The sequence below is a fragment of the Marmota monax genome, unplaced genomic scaffold, assembly GCF_021218885.2.
Source record: "Marmota monax isolate L192 unplaced genomic scaffold, Marmota_monax_Labrador192_F-V1.1 WCK01_AAM20220418_F8-fsc00086, whole genome shotgun sequence".
Classification (NCBI taxonomy): domain Eukaryota; kingdom Metazoa; phylum Chordata; class Mammalia; order Rodentia; family Sciuridae; genus Marmota; species Marmota monax.
Window position 1 is genome coordinate 4,829,471 of NW_026693086.1, and position 21,257 is coordinate 4,850,727.

At 42.0% G+C, this 21,257-nt stretch overlaps 1 protein-coding gene across 7 annotated transcripts in view; it reads right to left on the bottom strand.

Moving 5' to 3' along the window:
- The window catches only part of Xpo6 (exportin 6), a 103,636-nt gene that overhangs the window by 46,312 nt on the left and 36,067 nt on the right, over positions 1 to 21,257 (bottom strand). For 5 of the 7 annotated variants that reach the window (XM_058582642.1, XM_046454385.2, XM_058582641.1 and 2 more), the window contains 6 exons: positions 13,587 to 13,746; positions 10,917 to 10,994; positions 5,510 to 5,963; positions 5,385 to 5,413; positions 2,454 to 2,487; positions 2,176 to 2,302 (listed from right to left, as the gene is read on the bottom strand). In XM_058582642.1, coding sequence (XP_058438625.1) covers positions 2,176 to 2,302; positions 2,454 to 2,487; positions 5,385 to 5,413; positions 5,510 to 5,963; positions 10,917 to 10,994; positions 13,587 to 13,746 — 882 coding nt within the window. The remainder of the gene's footprint in view (positions 1 to 2,175; positions 2,303 to 2,453; positions 2,488 to 5,384; positions 5,414 to 5,509; positions 5,964 to 10,916; positions 10,995 to 13,586; positions 13,747 to 21,257) is intronic. The other 2 variants (XM_046454387.2, XM_046454386.2) reach the window with 1 other exon arrangement.

Genomic DNA, 21,257 nt, shown 5'->3' on the forward strand with positions numbered 1-21,257 from the left:
TGTGCCCTAGCCCTTGCCCCTGCTCCCAGGAAAGGTCACCCTTACCACTGGGGAATCTTATTTTTACATACCAAGTCCCTCTTTGAGAAAGGCTGGCTTTTAACCCTTGCTCCAAGTCCCCAATCACATACGCATTGCCCACACCACCCAGGATCGACCCTTGCCTCTTCTAGCCTTATTAAGGTATAGTGTCAGTGCTTGTTTTTTTCTTTAAATCTTTAAAATCAGACGTCCTCTCTGATCCAGCAATCTCATCCCTGGTATACACAAACAGAAAGAGCTACCCATGTGCATCAAAAAGCAAATTCAAGAGTGCTCACTGCAGCAGGATTCATAATTATCCAGAACCAGAAGCAGCCAAATCAGCAGTGGAATGGATTTTCAGACAATGGCTTACCACAACACAATGAGCAAGAATGTCCCTGAATTCAAACCTGCTACCAAACCTCTGCTACAAGCAACATGGAGGAAGCTCACATGCAAAATGTCGAACGGGGGCAAAAAAGAAAAGCCAGAGAAAGCCAAGCACAGTGGCACGTGCCTAAATTCTAGGAACTTGGGAGGCAGAGGCAGGAAGATGGCAAGGTCGAGGCCAGTCTCAGCATTAGCAAAATCCTGTCTCAAAATAAAAAATAGCTGGGTGCTGTGGCGCATGTCTATAATCCCAGCAGCTTGGGAGGCTGAGACAGGAGGAGAATCATGAGTTCAAAGCCAGGCTCAGCAAAAATAAGGCACTAACTAAGCAACTCAGTGAGACCCTGTCTCTAAATAAAATACAAAATAGGGCTGGGGATGGGGCTCAGCAGTCAAATGTCCCTGAATTCAAACCCTGCTACCAAAAAAATAAAAAATAAAAAGGGCTGGGGGGCTGGGATTTGGCTTAGAGGTAGAACGTTTGCCTTCGATCCTTAGCACCACATAAAAATAAAATAAAGATATTGTGTCCATCGATAACTAAAAAGTAAATATTAAAAAAAAAAAAAGATGGGGACATGGCTTAGTGGTAGAGCACCCTTGGGTTCAATCACCAGTACCACTACCACCACCACCCCCCCAAAAAAACAGATGCCAGGGGCTGGGGTTGTGGCTCAGCAGTAGAGTGCTCATCTCCCACGCGTGGGACCCTGGGTTGAATCCTCAGCACCATGTAAAAAATAATTGAGTGAAATAAAGGTATTGTGTCCAACTATGAAATAAATATCTAAAAAAAAAAACAAACAGATGCCAGACAAAAAAATACCAAACATACATTATATGCTTTTCAGAGAAATTCTAAACCAGACACAACTGACCTGTGGTATCCAGGCCAGAACCATGCTACTTCTAAGTAGAAGGGAGGGAGAGTGATTCAGGGAAAGGTCGTGAGGGAATTTCTGGGGTGCTGGTAAAGTTCTATTCCTGACTTGGGTGGTAATTCCATGGACATGTTCATTTGGAGAAAATTCATCAAGCTGTACATGACTTATGTATTTTTCTGTATTGTGTCATGCTCTATTTGAAAGCTTATTTGTTTTAAACATACCCACAAATAAGCAAAGGGACAAGGTGTGACAGAAACGTTAAATCTAGACTGTGGTAACAGTTACGTGACTATCAGTTCAATGAAGTGTCAAATCATAATGAGTGAATTCCAGGGTATGTAAAATTATACCTCAATAAAATTTTTAAAAGTATGTGTGTGTGTGTGTGTGTGTGTGTAAAACCTGGGTCACTTGGCTACCAAATGATTGAAAGCAAAGGCAGCTAGTGAAGTTTATATGCCTAGCTCCTAAAATATAATGGGAGCTCAAATATATTTACTGAACAGGAAAAAAAACTTGATACCACACAAACTTAACTCAAGAGCTTCACCATATATAATCTGTGGAATTTTAGTGACAGTTACAGAATGGAATTAAAGTCCCTAATTTGAGACTTTTTCTGTACTCTGCTTCCCTAACATAACAGTGGTAAAGAGCACAGACTGTGTGTCCAAACCCTGGTTCTACCACTCACTGCCTATATGACCTGAGCACACTTACTCCTGTGCCTCGGTCTCTGTGTGTGTAAAGTGGAGCTGTAACAGTAGTGCCATCCTCACAGGCTGCTGTAAAGACTAAGGTGTTAGTTTATTGGTACAGAGCACACAGAGTAAACACCGTGAAGGAACAAGGAAAGGCCACGTTGGTGCTTTACCTGATGAAACGTGTACTTGAACAAAAGCGTCAAAAACTCTACCACCGGGAACTGGGAGTAGGACTCGATTCTTCTCAGGTGAACACTTACAAAGAGCCGCAGAAAGTCAGTAAACTTCTCAATATAGCTAGATAAGACAAGAAGACAAAAAGTGACCAAATGAACCTAGCCATCTTCCTCAGAAGAGAACTTAAATTCAACCCAAATTTCATTCAGTATAGAACTATATAGATTTATATATTTTTTCAGTTAAAAATATAAAGACCTACAACAATTACCTACAGGACAGGCAACCCTTCATTCCATTACCACCTGAAACATAGCAGAAAAGCAACTTTAATCCTTAGACACCATCCACCAAGGCTTGCTGTGAGCTAGTGCTCTCTTATTTCCTCACTCATTAGTATTAAGACTCAATTAGAATGAAAGGAAATGGTGCTCAGAAGTTGATGGCAGATTATTGTGTTATTTCAATCTTGCAAATCTAGAGGTCTGGTCTTCTGTACCAAGAGGCCAAAATATTAAAACAGGTTGTGCTACAGACATAACAACAAGGCTACATGAGGGCGTGGCATCTAGGCAAAAGACATTCAGACCTACACCCTAACACTCAGGTCTCCCCCTCTGGCTCCTGGAGCCAGTGAAGCTTAGCACATCCCACTCCACCCTAAAAGTGATTTTCAGCTCTAAGAAGGAAGGCTGTGCTGGCCAAGGCTCAAGGACAATTTAGTCTGACATTTCCATTTGACAGATGAAGCCCAGAGACGGGCCAAAGTCATTCCCAATCCAGGGCTCTTTCTTTTCACATCACAGTGAATCCCCAACTCATTTGTATTCACAAAATCATTTCACAGAGGAGTGTGGGTCACAGCTGCAAGGATAAGAGATTTTTGTTATTAAATACACAGCACATCATCACTCTCACATTTCAGAAACTGTCATTTTAAGCCCCTCGATACCAAAAGGTGATTAGAAAATGAGATGGACATACCTCCAAAAATCACATTTCAGAGACCAACAAAAAAGTAAGAACATAATAGGCCTTAGCTAAAAATTAATGTCTAAAAGCAATTCTGAAACTCATACCTGCAAAAGCTGTTTTTTAAAACAGAGGTGTGAAATAATAAAGGTGAAAAGACAATTACTCCTCAGAGAGCAAAACTGGTCCAGAAATAAAATGTCCCATGCCATTCGCAGGACCTATCTCCACGAGGGTGGCCAACTGCCTGTATGACTTCTACTCAGCCAGCTCACAGATACATGAGCTTATTCTCAGCTTTTTTGAAAATATGAGATTTTGATCGGATAAAGAGAATGGCTATTTCTGTATACCAAGGAGTCAAACACTTGGAAACATGCACTAAATGGCTGAAAGACAGCAAAGTACAGGGAGACTGCTCTCTGATGTCTCCAATCACTAACACTCACGGGTGCAGACCCCTCATTCCTCACTCAACATGTTTATTACATTATATTTTTACATGATCTTCAAAGTCACCCAGTTTACTGCTCTTTAGTAAAATGCACTCAATTTCCTATCACCCATAAAAGACCAAAGAGAAGCATGGGTAAGATATCCAGCAATCTCAATTTTATTTTACTGTCCAACCCAATTTTTTAAAAATTACAAACAAGGCTGCTCAATATTTAAACTATAGGTTTGATTTCACCTCATTTTCTTTCCCTTGCCCACCTTCTGGTACAGGTGCTAATGAACAGTAGGAAGTTAGGAGGGGGAGGCAATAGAGGATGAGAGAAGCCAAGGACCCGGTTAAGCAGCTCCTAAACAACTGAGGACGGACAGAGCTGTTTAGAATTAGTACAAGGGACCCCAGAACCAGAAACAAGCACACAGCATTATTTATGTCACCTTTCTGCCTCCAGGTACCTCTCAGCTTTCACAGGGCAAGAGGAAGCATAGGATTAAAATATGAAACCAAGAGCACAGAAGTTACATGGAACAAAATCAGTACACAGATAATCCATGAAGACATTTCTATACCATCTGGACTAAGGCATAACAGTGCATGGGACTGTGTTGTGCCTCAAGGAAAAGTCAAAACAACTGATACTGATGGTTGGTACAAGCAGCTACATTTTATTAACATATGAAGACAAGACAGACTTTCTTAACCAAAACTAGAAAGGAGATGAAATTGTGTGAATACTAAAACCTTTGTGTTCTTATAGAAAGTTACCATTAAGTCATGAAAAAATATACCATACCATGAGTTTCTGTATTTATACAAAGCAAATGCCAACAAACCTTGTTTACAATGAACCAAACCAAAATAATCATACGTTATCAATTTTTTAAATAGAAACATTAAAAAAGTGTCTGATTTCAAAAGCATAAATCTTTCTTCACTTTAGGCAATTACCTTTATATTCTGCTACTTTAAGAAAAAGGAAATAGCTTAATTCTGTTATAGCTTAATAACAACACACAGTCCAAGGAAAACTCATTAAGATATTAACAACTTTTACTGTCAGGCAAGTTATATTTTCTAATTCAATACAATTTATCAGCTTGGATGTTTCTGAACAGTCAACAGGATTGTTCATAATATGTTTCCAATTCCCCTTGTGTTTATGCAGCAATGGCATCGGGTTAATGCAAGTTGTAAGATACATAAATGACATCATCTGCAAAGGAAATAAATAATGATCACTGCCTCTGACTACTGTGATGAAGTCATCTTTTAAAATATTTTAAGAAAAATGGGCCTGGGCAACCTTGGGCTCCATTCCAGGGAATCATAACAAAGCAAAATAGATGTGCTCCACATTAACTTGGACTCACATTACCATCTCTCCTATCATTTGATGAGCACCTGTCATTTGGGTAAAACTCACAATAATAGTAATCCTTGGTACATTTACATTGCAAGATGTTCACTTGGAAAAAGTCAAAGAGTAAAAACTGACAAGCAACACCCCTTGGGAAAGGGCGACTGTGACTCCTGTACCTCCCGGACCTCTTCTCCTGTTCTTGCCTACGCAGGAGCAGCAGAGTCAGTTCCTGTACCACCTCAGACCTGCAGGCAAATAGTGAGGGAGAGGGGGAAGAGTGGTGGAGGGAAGACAGGAAATGGATGGGAAAGAAAAAACAACAACCTACACCATCCACCATCACTTTTCATGTCATCTCATTGCCCTGGACCACCCTAGCCCTTCCAGCTCATCTGGGACTTACTGTACACACCTACCTTTCTGGTCCTCACCAGGAGCCCACATTCTGAAATCAAAGGGGATTACAGACACTGCGGCACAGCATGCTAAACAGCCAAGGCCCTTTCTCAGGACACAACCCACTCACACCTGTTTCCATTACCTCTCATCGAGCTCTTCTAGCCTGCTCTTCACTGTGTGGGCATTGCTATCCTTGGTGATTTTCTGCAGGAGGTAGAAAGTCTGCTGGAACATACGCAGTAAGTACTCCTCGAACTCCATAGGCACACAGTTCTTGGACATGAGTTCATTGATGCAGGACATGGCCAGGACCCCTAGCCGGCCGCGCTCCTGACCCAAAACACAGTTCTGGCTGCTACCATTCACTGATGCCATCTTTCTGGCCCGGCTGTCACAGCCAAAGCGCGCAAAGTGGAAGATGGTGGTGAGGAGGGACGGGGTGATGCTGGCAGACAGAGGAATCCAACTGAAGAGGTGGGCCAGGCACTCCAAGGCCAGGGAACAGATATACTCACTCTCCGCATCGAGGATGGGAATTGGCTGATTCAACAGTTTGGCTGAACTAGGACTTTGCAACAGGTTACTCAGTAAGTCACCTAAAAATTTAAAAAAGGTTTTTACAACATCCAGTATCAAATCTCTTAATAATCAATGAAAAACATGAAAGAAATGTGACCAGGCAGATAAAGACTACAAGAAGATGGTCATAATGTCTAATACCAAGGACGACTAAAATCTATTTCTACTTTAAATCTAAATCTATTTTAATGTACAAGAAAAATGCTGCACTGGGCACAGTGCACAGGCCTGTAATCCCAGCAGCTCATGAGACTGAGAAAGGAGGATCACGAGTTCAAAGTCAGCCTCAGCAATGGGGAGACGCTAAGCAACTCAGTGAGACCCTGTCTCTAAATAACACGCAAAACAGGGCTGTGTACCCGAGTTCAATCCCCGGGGAAGGAAGGAAGGAAGGAGGGAGGAAGGAAAGGAGTGGGGGAAGGAAGGAGGGAAGGGAAAATGCTGCACATTAGTAAGTACCACCCCAATACAAAGACAGTCAATGCATGTTAAGAGACAATTTTCAGGAGAAGAAATACAAAAGGAAAACCAGCATACAGATAACAAATTAAAAATCAGAAAACACAAATTAAAAGGAAAGTGAGAAAAATAAGAATGTTGGAGAATGCTGAATTCAGAGGATGAGGAAGGGATAGAAGAATGTTCACTGGCAGGAGCATGGGCACTGTGTCAAGGGATCCCTATTAAGAAGTTACTTTGGGGGTTGGGGTTGTGGCTCAGTGGTAGAGTGCTCACCTAGCACATGTGAGGCTCACATCCATGTAGAATCTGAACATTTTATTATTTTGTGGTAAGAGAATGGGACTAAATGAGAATGTCTTAGGATTTCTGTGAATATACAACTGACCTGTGGGACCTTCCAAAAAGGGGGAAGGGGGACCTCCAAAGGTGCCCAGACCTGTCAAGAACTTCTACTTTAGTTTTTAATATAAACAAGTAAGTTAACCTTTCTCAGTCTGACCCTAATCTCCTCAGCCATTACATGAGGGCTGTTATTTTTTAATAACAGGGCTTAATTTCCTAGTTAAAAGTAGATTTAAAAATTGTCCCTATTCTGTGGGCTCAAAAAAATTTTCTTAGGAAGGGATTTCTAATAGCTCCCATTTGTGTTATTATTTGCTTTGGCCCGGCAGCCCCATGCTGACAACTTTACATGTGTGTTCTCATTCTCCTTTAATGCCAATTCTTATTTTAATAGCTGTAAGGTAAAAATTATTAATAGCTATGATTAGGAACTGTTAGGATAGCCTAGGCTTAGATGGATCAAGTGTTCCATCTAGTCCCTCGGCCAATAAGACAGAAAAATGAAACTGAAATCAGGTCTGGCTCCAAAGCCAATGTCCTTTCCAAAATACTTGTCAACTAGAAAGATTATTTACCTAGGAAAAAAAGAATAGTGAGAAAGGTAATAATGCAGAAAAATATGCAGGATTTAAAATCATACATAAAATAAACTGTATATGCCATAACTGCAACTATATGCACAAGAACAAAGATACAATGGAATCATGGAAGGTAAAAAGGTAAAAATTGTGATAGAGATGATCTGTGGTTTGTTTGCTTTCTTTTAATCCCCTCAAAAAAAAAAAAAGAACATTTTAACATGTTTCTCATCTAGGCCTCTTCAGCAGCATCCCGGCCTCCGTGGCCTAGATGCCAGCAGCATTTCTCCAGTTGTGTTAACCAAAAACTTCTCCAGATGCCGTCAAATGTTCCCTGTGGGGCGAAACATCCCAGCTAAGAACCACTACTGTAACTGTAGCCTCAACTCAATAAAGTAAGGGAAGACTCTATTCAAGGAGCCCGTAGGAGAAGAACATGGGATCACAAGGAGTTGTGGGTGACCCTCCTGAGTCTCATCTTTCTACAGGTAGTTTATATGGGATAAGTGAAAAGATTTGCAAATGCGACTGGGAAGAGTCATCTGTCCAAACAGGAAGAGACACAGCCAAGAGGAGACTAAGAGGCACCGGCCACAAAAGTGCAGTAGGAAGGAACGGCCGTCCTGGGTGGGAAACACTATCCACATCTTCCTCCTCCATTCATCCTCAGAGGTAGTTAATCTCTTTTTACAGCTGAGGACATCAATGGTCAGAGAAGGTAAAAAGATCAAATTAAGGTCACACAGTAAGTAGCAAGGCTAGGACTCAAACCAGGGGAAGGAGGATGCCACCAGTAGCAGTGATAGTGACTAAGAAGGCCGAAGTTAAGAGGCAGACTGTGTGCCCAGACTTTGGGACAATGTTCTAGCACTCACTCAGTCAGTTCCACCACTCACGAGACTTGTCATCTCCACAAGTTTCCTCCAGAAGCCCCAGTTCCCTTGGTTGTAAATGAGAGAGATGAACCACCAGCTGCTCCACAGCAGTCTGGGCAAGCATTGGAGGAGGCTCAGGAGGGGAACGACTGAGAAACGAACCATACGTGGCCTTCAAATCTTTTTCTACATCCAGGCCTAGAGTAGCTGTTGCGGGTCTTTCTTCTTTGACAGTGACAAACAGAAAATTATACCAAAAGAAAGGGCACGGTAGATGACTGATAAGTATACGGTACAGCACTGGGTACAATCCCCAGCACCCGGGGCTGGGGCAGGAGGACCAAAAGCCTGAGGAGGCTCCTAAATCTGACTGTGAGTGACAGACTTCAGGCAGAACAGTGTACATCCAGCAGGCACTGCCCATGGGGTACGCTAAGGAATTAGTTTGGTTTATTTTCTGGCATTGGAGTTTCTCAGAATGAATTTCCTCTACAAAACTAAGTTTATGGGGTTAAGATTGCTAAAGAAAGAGTTTTCAGGAAATTTTACTTGGTGTCTTAAGTGCACAAAGATAGTTGAGTAAAAGCAGCAAAATAAATGTTGATTAAATCATCAGCACTGTGCAAATAATGGAGCAAGTTCTGATGACCTCATGTACAATTACAAAGAGAAGAAACTTAACAAATGAACATGCAGTTCTTCAAAAACAAAAAAAGAGGAAGTAAACCAGCTTACTTAACTCCCTGCGATCCCCACTCCCCACCAAAAAAAGTCTCAATTTATTTAGCTTTTTCTCAAATACCAAAATTCAGGACTTCAAAAAATTGAACAGCATCTAAATGGCAATTCCCAAGAAGCAGGCACCAATGTGCTTAGGTTTTATAATACAAAGTGTCAGGTTACTTCACCTAAACTCATAAGCATAACCTATGCAACCCATAAAACAGACAAGCACATATTTCTGATTTGTAAGATCTGATATTCCCCAACTGGACCCCAAGGAAAATCAAGTCTATCAGAATATAAATGGAGTTAGCTCAGAACATACCTGAACAAAGCCAAGTAAAACACAGCTCTTGGTAATGGAAAATGAGTTCAGAAAAACAATTAAATTTTACTGCAGTAAACAGCTGAGGCTAACTTAAACTAGATGCTAGACTAGTACTGCATTACCTAAAGACAAATCTAATTCCAAATAACTAATCTTTGCAAACCACAATTAAATGACAAACTTAAAACTAGGCAAGCCAGGCACAGTGGCACATGCCTGTAATCCCAGTGGCTTGGGAGGCTAAGGCAGGAGGATCATGAGTTCAAAGCCAGCCTCAGCAATGGTGAGGCACTAAGCAACTCAGTGAGACCCTGTCTCTAAACAAAATACAAAATAGGGGTGGGGATGTGGCTTAGTGGTTCAATTTCCGGTAACTCCCCCATATCCCCCCAAATATAGTAGGCAAATAATAGGATGCTACAAAGTATCTGTCCAATCACAAAATCAAATCTATACATCATTTACAAATTTTTCTTTAATCCTTCAAACACTTCAAAATACAAATATGCTGAGCCACTTCAAACACCCTACTTTTATTGGGTTTGCCACCAAGTACAAATAAAGCTGAAATTCCCATGGGCTTTTAATATACTCTAGGACTCTCTGTAATAGTTTTTAATCAAGTAGTCTAATAAATATCTAACAGTTTTTAATCCAAGTACGATAAATGCAATTTGAGATACAGTACTATCAGCAGCCTCAAAATTCATGGAATGTTTTCATTTCTCCAATAACTGAAAGAACTTCAATTTCTACATTATCAGCAACAGGCTATACAAAACGGCCTGAGCTTAGAGACGTCTGCATTCAACAGTCCATTTCCCTGGGGTAAGAGAGAAAGATGTGGAAATACTTCTCATTAGCCACATCAACTTTTACAGTAGAGGAAGAAATATGTGCCAATTCACAGGATGTACTTTACTTGAAAAGCTTCTGTGATATTTAGTGTAAACAGAAGCATTTACAAACTAAAAGTTCCTGCTCATACACAATTTCCTCTTTCTATCCATCCTTGAAAGTACTCAATGGCTTCTGAAGCAGATATTTAGATGACTTTTGAAACAGATATAACTGTGGACAATTTCTACCTACCCATGAAGTATTTAATAACCAATGCTAATACACCCAGGCTTGATTGAATTATTCTTAACAGATGTAAATTCAGCACTGACTACTGCACACTGCTCCCCAATCTATCCTGGCCAACATGACTTCTGCCCTGGTCCAAGGGGGAAGACAGTGCTCCACATTCCTACATCATCCCCTTCGGGCTGCCTCCACCCTACAGAAGGGGGAGCAGATCTTTAAAGCCCTCAGGCTCATGTCAACCTCAGCACAAGCAACACAGCAATACAATTTGAGAAAAAGAGGAAAAACAAAGATGGCCACCAACTAGGAGGGGCAGCAGTTAAACCTGACAGAAACAGAAGTGAATGACAGAAGATCAGAGACGCCATGTGCATGATGGACAAGGAAGAAGTGCTTTTCAAAAATATTATATTAAACAGCACATGCACCTATGAAAACAGAAAGCTAGCCACTCAGATAGCGGGGGAAGAAAAACAAAAATAGCTTAGGAAAGAACAAGCTTCTGTACGTGGCCCTGCGAGACGCCCGACCATGTTTAAAGACAGAAATGCTGTAGCTGGACACAGCCCATACCACTTTCTCCTGAGGTCGGGGATGGTGGTGGAGTGGCAGCAGTAACACTGTGTTTGTCCCAGACAGTCTCCAAGATACCTATAAGAAAAGAGAAGCTGAGTTTGAGATATAAAATCCAGCACATAAAAATCAAATTTTAAAAAGTGATTTATTGAAGCCAGGCACAGTGACACACGACTGTAATCCCAGTGACTTGGGAGGTTGCAGCAGGAGGGTCATAAGCTTGAGGCCAGCCTCAGCAACTTAGACCCTGCCTCAAAATAAAAAATAAAAAAGGGCTAGGGATGTAGCGCAGTGGTAAAGCACCCCTGGGTTAAATCCTCAGGACTAAAATTTTTTTTTAAAAAAAGTTATTTGTTGTGAGTTATTGATACCTTTATAATCAACCATCAGTGTTTAAACAGCCAGCTCTCAGCCACATGGCCCCTCTAGCTAATGGCTGCACCTCTCTGCTTCACCTCCAGCCGCCTTCTGGAAGAGCGCGGTCCTCACTCAGGATCTCTGCTGGCCGTGTGGCTCTCCCCACTGTCTCCCCCAGCTCTGCTCGTACCCAGGCCAGCTGGCTGCTGTGTCCTCTCGGGGCTGCTTTAAACCTCATCCTCCTTCACAACTCCATGGTGTTCTGGGCGCTGCCCAAACTCTTCTCTGAGCCCCATGATGCCATCCTTTTCTGGATTTTCTTGGCTTCTTTAAATAAGACTCCACCTCTTTCACCATCTCTACGATGCTCTGCCATCCATCACGATACTACCTGTCTTTCTCAGCTTCTCTCGTTGGCCCTCTTTCCTCTCCTTTCACCCTCTCAGCTGGAGTAGCTCACCCACAGTCACGGCTTCAACAAAACCCTGTGGAGTTTCTCAGGCCAAAACTCATCCCAAACTATATTCACCAACTCCCAGTCCTGGCAGGGATTTAGAAAAAGGCCAGCCATTCACTCACAGTCCTGCAGGTCCATCTGCTTCCTGGATGTCCCAGATTCAATTTTTCTTCCATCCCCAAACCTGTCACTAATCCTCATACATTCCTCACCTACAAACAGGCCTCTGCTCACCCCTCTGGCCCAGCCTGCAGCCCAGCCCACATGCACACATGCACTGCCCAGACCACCTGCTGTTCCTTAAACAGGTGTCTTCTTTCTTTCTCAACTTCTGACCTGCACTCCTCTTCCAAATCCCAAGTTGACCTTTCCTCCAGGCGAACTGCCACCTGGCTGGCCCTCAGAATTCTACCCAGCTGTCACCTTCTCCAGGAAGACTACCTGCCTGCTCAGTGGTGCCTGCACATGGAACACACCTCTTCACCCCAAGACACTGTTTTACCTGTTTCCTTGCCTCTCCCCAATGAGGGCAAGAACTTCTTATTCTCTGTGTACCTACAGAACCTGGCACAAGAGATTTTCATAGAGGCTTATGAAAATATTTTGTCCCCACAATATCAATCCATGTTACAACATGGATAAATCTTGAAAAGATGTTAAATGAAAGAAACCTGACACAAAAAGACAAAAAATTGTATATTATGATTCTATTTTAAGAAAAGTCTAAGATAGGCAAATCCACACACAGATAGGAGAGTCTTGGTTTCCAGGGAATGGGAAGAGGGACCAGGGAGTGGCTACTGATGGGTACAGGGTGTCTTTCTGGGATGAGGAAACTGTTCTGCAGTTAGTGGTGATAGGCTACGCAACCTATGAGTATATGAAAACCACTTGACTGCTGCATTTTAAAATGATGAAAGTTATGAAATGTGAATTATATCTCAAGTCTTAAAATATTTAAAATGCTGGTAGGCACAGGACACAGAGCTATTAATATGAGGTCCCTAACTATCAACTGAGCACCTAGTGTGCTCTGAGTGGATGGTCTACGCTTGAGCTTCCACCTGGGATCTAGGGAAATGTTGAGGGGAAAATGATAAATTCACTCTCAATCATAGTATCAATAATTTAAGTGCCCACACATGCCAAGCACTTAAGAGGACATAGGAAAGAAAGAAATCCTAAACATACAGAAAACCTAGAGCAGAGGAGTTGGAGACTAGATCTCTTCTGACTACAGCACTCCTTCAAGTAGTGAGCCTGGCCCCGGACATTCGGGACCTGGGCTGGCACGGCACACCCCCCGCACACTGAGCAGGCACCCGGCCGTTGGTACTCCTGTGCTCCACTCTCCCTGCACCCGCCTGCCTCGCTGGGTGGCTTGCTTCCTGTTTACTCTCATCCTTCACATATCATGAGGCTCTAACTGAACAGACAAGGTGAGAAGCTACATACACCTCAGGGGGCACGGGGGCTGATTCCACGTCTCATCTCACCTCCCAATAAAGAATGGGAAATTTTCATATCGACTTATTCCTGCAAATTCTCCTGATCTTAAATTCAAATCATTTTAAATAAAGTGCTTGCTACCCACCTTACACTACAGTATCAGTATTTCAATCAAATTCCATGACTTGGACTCTACCTTGCTAATCACAGGAATGGTGAGGATCAATCAAGACTATAAGAAAATTAAGTTACAAATCTATTTGTAGTCCTATCCCGTGCCAGACACTGGGCTGGGAGAGCAGCACTATATTCTTTACACTTTTATGTTCAGTTCAGGAACAGTTCAAAGGCCTGAGTTCTGCCTATCTTGGCAGACCCCTGTCCATGGGTGCCAAACTGCTCACCTGTCAGGAGCCCGAGCACCGTCTGCACCTGGTCCAGCAGCAGCTTCCGCAACTCCTCCTTCCGAGCCACGCTAAGATCCTCGCGGGGACAAGCTAGCTCTTCCGAAGTTGTCTTCAACATGATCAGCCCAAGGGGGGTTGTCACAGGTGACTGGATCAACTAGTAAGAAAAAACAAATTCTGAGCAGCGTCGGGCACAAAGAAGACTTCATAGCACCAAACCTGGGTAGTATCTTTGTACATGTTTGATCTTACATGAATAGGCTACATAAATCAACACTACAAAAACAATTTAAGAACAATTTATATAGCCTTACTAACCATTCAAAATATATTCTTACCAGCCTGGGTGTGTAGCTCAGTGGTAGACCTCTTGCCTAGCACATGCAAAGACCTGGGTTCAATACCCAGTACCGCAAAAACAAACACAAAAAAATTGTCTTACTTTTTTCCCCCATAGCTTTATTGAAGTAAAATTGAAGTACAATAAAATGAAAAAAAAAAAAAAAATCCCTTACTTTAAGTACAAAAATCTAATACCATGAACTTAAAAACTAGACAACCAGACAGTATGCTCTCACATATAACATGACAATTTTTATACAAGTTCTGACTCCCAACAGAGCCTTGTTACTCTTTGCCTAATGACCTAATTACACACACACACACACACACACACACACACACACACACACGGAGCACACAGAGTACTGACATCTCCTTCAAGGACAGACCACATACTCTACAGTGGTCTTATAAGATTACAACAGAGCTGAAAAATTCCTATCATCCTGCATTTTTACTGCATATTTTCAATGTTAAATACACTAAAAATACACAAACATCCACCACTGTGTTAACAGTGCCTAGAGTATTTGGGAGTCTAGTATCAGGCTGCACAGGTTTGCAAAAAGCAGCAACAAGTCACACCACACAGCCAGATGTGTAGTAGGCTACACCACCCAGTGGTGTGTAAGACACACTAACAATGCATTTTTCATAATGTGCCTGTTGTTAAATGGCACATCACTGTATATATTAGTGGTAACTATATTTTGCATATTAGTGATTAAAATATGTGTAAATTAATTTGTGCTTTCTTTTCAACATTCAGGTTGTTAAGTAAACTTTACATTCTTAAGCTTTGCATGCTTCAGGAAAATTCAACATTAAACATGGCAAAACAGCAACACACATACGTGCCATTAAACTATGATTATGGTTATAGTTTTGCAAATAATTATGTAGGGAATTAAGTTGCTTTTTCTATATTCTACCATAAGTCTAATTAAATAAAAGATAGGAAAAAAAGGTCACATATCTTCCTAATCATTTTCACAAAATTCAGAACATTATTATTGTGTTTATTTCCTAGTTTCCAGAAATGATCAAAGTAAGCTCAAGTTGTCACTGACGTTCTCTGCTGAGTTATATCTACAATCTATTAAAAGCAAACAATTTAAGGAGAATTTCACTTTTCCTTTAGTCATCATGAACTTTACATGTGGTTCATTCCCTGGCACACATAAGTTCCTTACTCAAGCTACGAAACATAGGCTCAGGAAGTGCACCCACAAACCAGATGTTCTTCATTCAAAAACTGCAGGGGCACCTTCCTTTCCTTTGAAAACTCTTCCCATCACATCTAAGGAAAATCTCATCTCCAAAAAGTAGGAAAAGCACTCTCCAGAGGAACCATAAGAAAACTCCACCTGCTCACAAAGACAGCACCCTGTGAGGCCAGCAACCACCAGCCGTGTGCTACAGCTCTGTGACAGGCAGCTCTGTAGAGTGCTACCACCTCTGCAATTTTTCTCTTCATTTTCCTACAAAGCCAAACTATTTCTAACACTAACTTAAAATCAAATCACACACTAGAGGAACAGGAAACCTGCCCCTACACATTTTTCACCGTGGAGTAGAACTGGCCCTCTTCATGAGACCTCTGGGTTACCAATCTCTGCTCCAGATAAAAGCTGCCATTCCTTTCCCCTTTATTTCCTTTCTCTTCTTCCTCTTTTGGCCCCTACTTTCCCCCAAGCCCTCAGCCCTACTTTCTGAGCTGGGAAGGACTTGTGTTGCCAACTGCTTCCTTTGGCACTATGTACTTTCCTATAGACAGTTAATGCTTCTGTGATCCTGGGGTGGGGAGAGAAAAGAAAATCCTACAAAATGGGAAATGTACCATAAAGCTCTCCCTTCTCTCATCATTTAGGGGAAGGAAGAGGCAAGGCAAGAAGCCTGATGAAAAAACAGTCATTCTTCTTCCTGGCTGCTTCCTGGTTTGGGTTGCTATTGTTTCGGTTTTTGTGGGTTTGGGGTTTTGTTGTTTTTATGGGGGGGGCAGTACTGGGAATCAAACCTGGGGCCTCAAACATGCTAGAAAAAGTCATTCTTTACTTAAAAAAAAAAAAAAAAAAAAAAAAAGAGCTTGAGTACTTGTAAATTTTCTTCTCATTAACTTTATATCCAAAAAACTTTATTAAAATGCTTCCCTTCGTCATCTTCACATATATAATTTAAGCTCACAACACTGTTATCTCTGAAACTGATTTTTTTTTAAGAGAGAGAGAGAGAGAGAGAATTTTTAATATTTATTTTTCAGTTCTCGGCGGACACAACATCTTTGTTTGTATGTGGTTCTGAGGATCGAACCCGGCTGCACGCATGCCAGGCGAGCGCGCTACCGCTTGAGCCACATCCCCAGCCCTCTGCAACTGATTTTTAACAAGTAAGTATGTTTAGGGAAGATCAAGATCAGATTTCTAGTGAACTTCTATAACAGTTTTGATTACACAACCAGAAACAAACAGAAGAGCGAGCTATTCTTTCCTGTGCTGCTTGTCCCTTAATTATCTGTACCCAGGCACAATGTGACCAAAGGTTTGGTTGGCCTCTGCAGACTTCTGGAATCTTGAGAACAGATTCTAGAAAGGTGTCCTGTGTGTGCTGGTGCAGGGGGTGGGATGGGGAAGGAGAACTGAGGTCAGTTCCAACTTCAATTACTCCCTTCTCCAGTGGCCTAGAAAGAATATAACCAACCACAGAAGTTTTGATGCTGTGACCCTGAATCAACTCTCTGCCTGGTATTATATTTGCCACAATTATAACAAACTGCACAGATTCCCAGTCTAGTGTCAATTGTTTCTTAAAAAGACAAATCTAGGCACCTAGGCTGCAAACAGAACACAGCAGAAAAGAACCGAAAAACCTCTTATATGTTTTACTCTCAGGATCCTGTCAGAGTTAGCTCTGTTCTAGAACCAGTTTGCTCTTGTTTACCAGTAACTGGAGAAAAGGTTTAATTTATTATCATTATCAAAACTGTCAGCAACTGAGCATGCATCACTCCTGACCTGGCTTCCATACACTGACTTGACTGCATGGATAAATTAGAAGTAGGAAATAATATAATTACAAAGGATTTTAAACACTGCTTAGTCCAGCCCTTTCACTTTACAAAGAAGAAAACGGAGGCTCGGGGTTGCTGCAGTCGGAGATGACTTACACAGCAAAGGACAAGGAACTCATCCCTCGGCCTCCCAGTCCAGTGTTCCTTCCACAATCTGTGGTTTCAAAGTCACGAAGGCTTCAGGCAAAAGGAGCTGTTTTTGAACAAGTACAAAGTGGGTAATTGCGGAGCACAGAACACAACCAATCTTTCTAAACCTCTATGAGTGTTTCAACTAAAAATGTTCTTTTAGATTCTCATATGTTAGAAATAATTAGGCTTCAAGGATCCTTGTGCCTCAAAGTCAGCAACCCAGCAACTCAGCAAGGCCCTCAGTAACTTAATGAGAGTCCCTGTCTCAAAATTTCAAAATTAATAAAAGGGCTGTGGATGTGGCTCAGTGGTTGAGCACCCCTAGGTTTAATCCCTGGTTATGAAAGAGAGAGAGAGAGAGAGACAGAGAGAGAGAGAGAGAGAGAGAAAAGACAGGACATTATGCTCCAGGCTTCATCCACAGAACCAATCCCACCAGGGCAGAAACAGCTCCTCCTAGCCGGCCACCACCAGGATTCAGGTCTCCACCTGACATTCCTCGCTGCTTCTCCAAGACATAGACAAACCAGGAATCAACTCACTTAAGACGCCCAGCAGGCTTCCCTGGCTCCCCCCTAGGAGCCATGAAGTTATCATACTGTCCTCAACTGGGCAGGAAGGCAAGTGTAGCAGCCAGGACCTTGTCGCCTACCTCCAGCACTCCGGGCTCTCCAGCGTCCCGCTATTCCGCAGGCTCCTGGCACTTGCTATTCCTTCTGCTCCTAACACTATTCCCCTAGATACCCACATGGCCCACTCCAACACTTCCGCTCAGGTTTCTACTCAACTGTGTGTCCAAGAGCATCCCATCTAAATAACACCCCCGAGAGTCTCTTCGCCCACCCTGGATTCAGTTTTCTTCACGATACTTATAACTACCTCACGGTATTCACTTGCTATGGTTTGCTGCAGTTCCCACCTCAAAAATCTAAACTCCCTAATGGCAAGTAATTCGAATGAAGTACCCCCTTTGTCACAGTTTCAGTTCCTGAGGTTGAAGTTACCCATAGTCAACCATGGTCTAAAAAAATTAAACAGAAATTCCAGAAACAAACAGCTAAGTTTTAAACAATAAGCCCTTCTGAGTCATGTGATAAATCTCGGAATCCTGCTCCAATCCACATTAGATATGAGTCCTCCCTTGTCCAGTGTATCCCATTAGGCAGAGTAGCCACCTCAGTCAGCAGATCAACAGTCTTGGCACTTCAGTGATGTTCAAAGAACCCTTATTTCAACCCTTATTTCACTTATTAGTGAAATAAGGTGCAAGGACCGTACACTTCTCTTAGCCATATCTGCCAAAGAGAAAGAAGCTTCCTGGAATACAACCCGAGAGCCTGCGTCTAATAGAAGAAAAAGCAGGCCCTAATCTTCATCCTGTGGGATGAGGACCCAACTTCCTTAATAAGACTCCTGTGGCTGGGGCTGGGGATGTGGCTCAAGCGGTAGCGCACTCGCCTGGCATGCGTGCGGCCCAGGTTCGATCCTCCTCAGCACCACATACAAACAAAGATGTTGTGTCCACCGAAAAAACTTAAAAATAAATAAATAAATAAAAAAAAAAAAAAAAAGACTCCTGTGGCACAAGAATTAAAATCAAGAATCAATAAATGGGATGGACTCAACTAAAAAGTTTCTTCTTAGCAAAAGAAACAATCTGTGAGGTGAATAGAGAGCCTACATCCTGGGAGCAAATTTTTACCCCTCACACATCAGATAGAGCACTAATCTCTAGAGTATACAAAGAACTCAAAAAGCTAAGCACCGAAAAAACCAATAACCCAATCAACAAATGGGCCAAGGACCTGAACAGACACTTCTCAGAAGAGGATATTCAATCAATCAACAAATATATAAAAAATGTCCATCATCTCTAGCAATTAGAGAAATGCAAATCAAAACTACTCTAAGATACCATCTCATTCCAGTCAGAATGGCAGCCATTATGAAGACAAACAACATTAAGTGTTGGCGAGGATGTGGGGAAAAAGGCACACTCATACATTGCTGGTGGGACTGCAAATTGGTGCAGCCAATATGGAAAGCAGTTTGGAGTTTCCTTGGAAATCTGGGAATGGAACCACCATTTGACCCAGCTATCCCTCTCCTTGGACTATTGCCGAAGTCTGGCTGGGCACAAATCATGAGCCACTGAAGCAGGAACAAACTTTATTTCTGAACTCCACCAGCACACTCCACATACGATCCCCCCGGGAACTCTCCCAAACACCACACTCTCCCAAATGCCACGCGGCTCCTCCAGGAACCAGCAACCGGAAATATCCCTCCTCCGGCACTTCCCCAACCAATGGGAACTCTCTGGGAATCCCCGCGAGAGCTCAAGCGGAACTCAACGGGAACTCATCATCTTACTGGCTCGCTAACGTCACCTCTCAACCACTACTTCTGGCAAAAATGCCATGCGTCATCCCGACTCGGATGTGGCCCTCAACAGACTATACCCAAAGGACTTAAAAACAGCATACTACAGGGACACAGCCACATCAATGTTTATAGCAGCACAATTCACAATAGCTGAACTGTGGAGCCAATCTAGATGCCCTTCAGTAGATGAATGGATAAAAAAAATGTGGCATATATAATCAATGGAATTTTACTCAGCAATAAAAGAGAATAAAATCATGGCGTTTGCAGGTAGATGGATGGCATTGGAGAAGATAATGCTAAGTGAAGTTAGTCAATTCCAAAAAAACAAATGCCGAATGTTTTCTTTGATATAAGGAAACTGATTCATAGTGGAATAGGGAGAGAGAGCATGGGAGGAATAGACGAACTCTAGACAGGGCAGAGGGGTAAGAGGGGAAGGGAGGGGGCATGGGGAAATTAATGATGGTTGAATGTGATGATCATTATTATCCAAAGTACATGTATGAAGACACGAATTGGTGTGAGTATACTATATATACAACCAGAGATATGAAAAATTGAGCTCTACATACGTAATAAGAATTCTAATGCATTCTACTGCTATAAATAAATAAATAAATAAATAAATAAATAAATAAATAAATTTTTAAAAAAGAAAACGTAGAAGTATAGGAAGATTCTGATGGGGAAGAGACCACATAATTTTTTTACAATACATTGTTATAACTGCTCTATTTTATTATTAGTTATTGTTACTCATCTCTTGCTGTACCTGATTTATAAATTAAACCTTCTCATAAGCATGTGTGTAGAGGAATACACACAGTAACATCTAGGGCCTAATACTACCAGTGATTCAACCTTTCGTTAGGAACCTTGGGTCATATCCCAAGAATAAAGGGGAAGACTACATCTATTCATTACTATACTCCTACCACATACTTGGTTAGCACAAGGCAGGTGCTCAATAAGCAGTTTTCTGAATAAGTGCATCACTCTTCTGTGCATTATAATCCAATAAGTCTCAAGGTAAATGAATCATATAGAACAAAACAAAACTAAATAAAGAATTCTCAGGTCACTCTTGAGGCAATCTAAGAGAAGCCATAATGAATACCAAATGTTTTTAAATTGATGCATCATTCAAATGATTTGTAGGGAAAGCAGGAAAACATCAGAAAAAGATAGTGTTCTGGGCCAGGCGCAGTGGCGCATGCCTGTAACCCCAGTGGTTCAGGAGGCAGAGGCAGGAGGATCACAAGTTCAAAGCCAGAATCAGCAAAAGCAAGGTTCTAAGCAACTCCGTAAGACCCTGTCTCTAAATAAAATACAAAATAGGGCTGGGAGGGCTGGGAATATAGCTCACTTGATAGAGTACTTGCATGTGAACATGCACAAGACCCTGGGTTTAATCCCTAGCACCACACACACACACACACACACACACACAAAAATAGGGCTGGAGATGTTCAGTGGTTGAGTGCCTCTGAATTCAATCCCAGGTAACCTCTCCCCCACACCACCCCACCACCACCACCCCGTCCAAAAAAAGACAGCATTCTGAAAAATCCCAACCTACAGGCACTCAGATCACAGCCAATTTTCAAAGGATTTTATTTCTATAAAAGCACCTAGTGTCCATTTCCTGTATACCCAATACTGTCTTAATAACATGAAAATGATTCCATCTTGATCACATGATTCAAATAAGCAATAGTATCTCCCTTAGCTTTTAGGGC